The 2,647-nt window shown below is 33.8% G+C and overlaps 1 protein-coding gene across 1 annotated transcript in view; it reads right to left on the reverse strand.

The window, feature by feature from the left end:
- PDSS2 (decaprenyl diphosphate synthase subunit 2) overlaps window positions 1-2,647 on the reverse strand; it is a 225,644-nt gene that overhangs the window by 133,494 nt on the left and 89,503 nt on the right. The window contains exon 2 of the mRNA XM_019659006.1: window positions 529-663. Coding sequence (XP_019514551.1) covers window positions 529-663 — 135 coding nt within the window. The remainder of the gene's footprint in view (window positions 1-528; window positions 664-2,647) is intronic.

Raw genomic sequence — 2,647 nt, forward strand, 5'->3', positions numbered from 1 at the left:
ATATAATGTAAATTTATTTTTTAAATCTAAATGTATGAGGTATAAAAACTTCCTATTCCAGTCACTTCAGTAAAAACCTCTTCACTATAAAAACAAGCAAAATAAAATAAATGATATAGCATTGCAGTAGACTATTTCTGCTAAAATGGTAGTTACATCACTACTTTACAACTAGCTATCATTTTGAGTAGGTTTAAACATAAAAAATCCTGGACTAAGTGACACAGAGGTCTCTACAGAGCTAGGAAGAAGGGTAGTAATGAAGAGAAAATTTTAAATGCCCAGGGTAGAAAGGAAAGTATTCGACACAAATGTATGGGTAAATTTACCAGATTTATGCATGGAGCAGCCAAAACTATCAGATTTGTTAAGAACAATAAACCTCCATATTTTTAAACCTTACAAAATATTTTAATCTATCTTTGAATCAGAAAATGACAAAGAACTAAACAGTGATTTCTACTACCATTGTTCAATAAAAGAAAATACAAGTTTTTAGAAAGCAATGTCAAAAACGTCATTTCTTACCATGAATAGATCCCACTGACCATGTCATAATTCTGACAAGAAGCATTGACGCTGCTGGGCCCGGCTGCTTTAGAAATAAGTAGCACCACCAAGCCCCTCAATTGGAGGTTATTCCGGCTGTCTTGTACAAGCCCCCTGCCAACAAGAAAGAAGAAAATTAATATACCTTCATAAGATCAGTCAGATCAAGTTATTTAGCAAATTGTTGCAAACACTCCCATACTTCCAAAATCAGACAATGGAACTTATTGAAAAGAAAGAGGATTGGAAATGGAACTACCTTATGACCCAGCAATTCCACTCTTAGGTATCAATCCAGAGAAATCCAAAATACTAATTCGAAAAAATATATGCACCCCTATGTTTATTGCAGCGCTATTCACAATAGCCAAGACATGGAAACAACGGAAATGCCCATCGATAGATGATTAGATTAAGAAACTGTGGTACATTTACACAATGGAGTATTACTCAGCTATAAAGAAGGAAATCGTACCATTTGCAACGATATGGATGGACCTAGAGAACATTATGCTAAGTGAAATAAGTCAGTTGGAGAAAGACAAATACCATATGATCTCACTTATATGTGGAAACTAAGAAAAGAATAAATAAGCAAACTAATCAGAAAGAAAAAAAAAAGAGGATTGGGGGAAGAAAGAGTTCATAGAAGTAAGCAATGAGTTCAGCAAAGAACTAGAAAAATCCATGGCTGGTTTTAAAAGTGACAGTCTCAAATTATGAGGCTTGCTGATCTGGCTTCCTCGTCTTTCTGGGTCTTCCCACTGTCTATACCCTACTTAGAAGTATTAACATTTTGCTCGGATAACAAAAGGAACCTATAGTTTTAAACTGCTTGTGGTAACTGACAGCAACTGAAATACAAACCGTATGGCTTGGATGAAGAGATATTACTTGGTGATGGTGGTAAGGGGGTGTGATAAAAATGATTTCTGTCTTCACAGGTAGAGAAGAAGCTCAGAGATTAAACTTAATGCAAATGACTTAAAAAGTCATTTGGAAAGTAAAATGGAAATGAATGCCATGAGCAAATCTTGCCATTTCCTATTGTTTATGAAAAGCATTATCATTCTGGACAACAATAAGGCTTTACTTAGGATGTCATGTTTTTTTGTTATAAGGATTGAACTTTTATAATTTCTACTATAACTAAGGCCAAGAATACTTTCCAGGAACACATTGGTGTTTTGTTTTGTTTGTTTGTTTGTTTGTTTTTAAGTACTGCAAATGGCTGTCCTACAAAAACTAAATGGCATCATTTACAAAAAGAAAGAAAATAGGCAATATATTATAATACATATTTAAAACAATGTTCATAAGCACTGATCAGATAGATTATATTATAGTATACATAAGTAATATACAAATATAATTCTCGAATGTGGTGAAAAACATTAAAAATTTGTATTATAATACTTCATTGGACTAATAAGACTTCCTTGGTGAAGTCTGAACAAAGAATCAATTGAAATTAATGAAGTTCACTAAGCCAAAATTAACGAGCTAGTCCATTCCTTAAGAAAAATCTTCACTCATGCCTCCAAACAGAAATCTTTTAAAAAGCCCCTTCTCACCCTTTCATTAGTTCCAAAGCGGAGATCTTCAGGCTCTCTACAAAGTAAAAGTTATACCTCAATCTAGTAAGTGATCCTCAGCAAATTAGAGGGCTTAATGATTTTTAAAAAGAAGTTCTAATTCCCTAGGAAAGGAAGTCAAATTAAAGTAATTCAGCTACATCACAGTAGAAACAAAATAATCATCAGCAATGTCCGAAGTTCTTTATTATCATATAACAATCTGTTTAAATCCTGTAGACCTGAACCACAGGTAGGCTGGGAAGCACCCAAGTTTAGAAGAAGAAAATGTAAAATGGGAGCTCTTTCTAAATTTTTTGCTTTAAACTACAAATTTTAACTTGTGCTACTAGATCCTTATTTATGTATTACCTAAGGTGAATCTTTATTCTTCCGTTCTTGTATAGTGATACTGAAGAAGTCTGAATAGGCTCTTAATTCGAGAAAGGGAAATGAGGAAGGTGTGTGTGTGTGTGTGTGTGTGTGTGTGTGTGTGTGTGTGTGTGTGTGTGTGTGTGTGTGTG

Source organism: Hipposideros armiger, unplaced genomic scaffold (assembly GCF_001890085.2).
Source record: "Hipposideros armiger isolate ML-2016 unplaced genomic scaffold, ASM189008v1 scaffold_292, whole genome shotgun sequence".
Taxonomy (NCBI): Eukaryota; Metazoa; Chordata; class Mammalia; order Chiroptera; family Hipposideridae; genus Hipposideros; species Hipposideros armiger.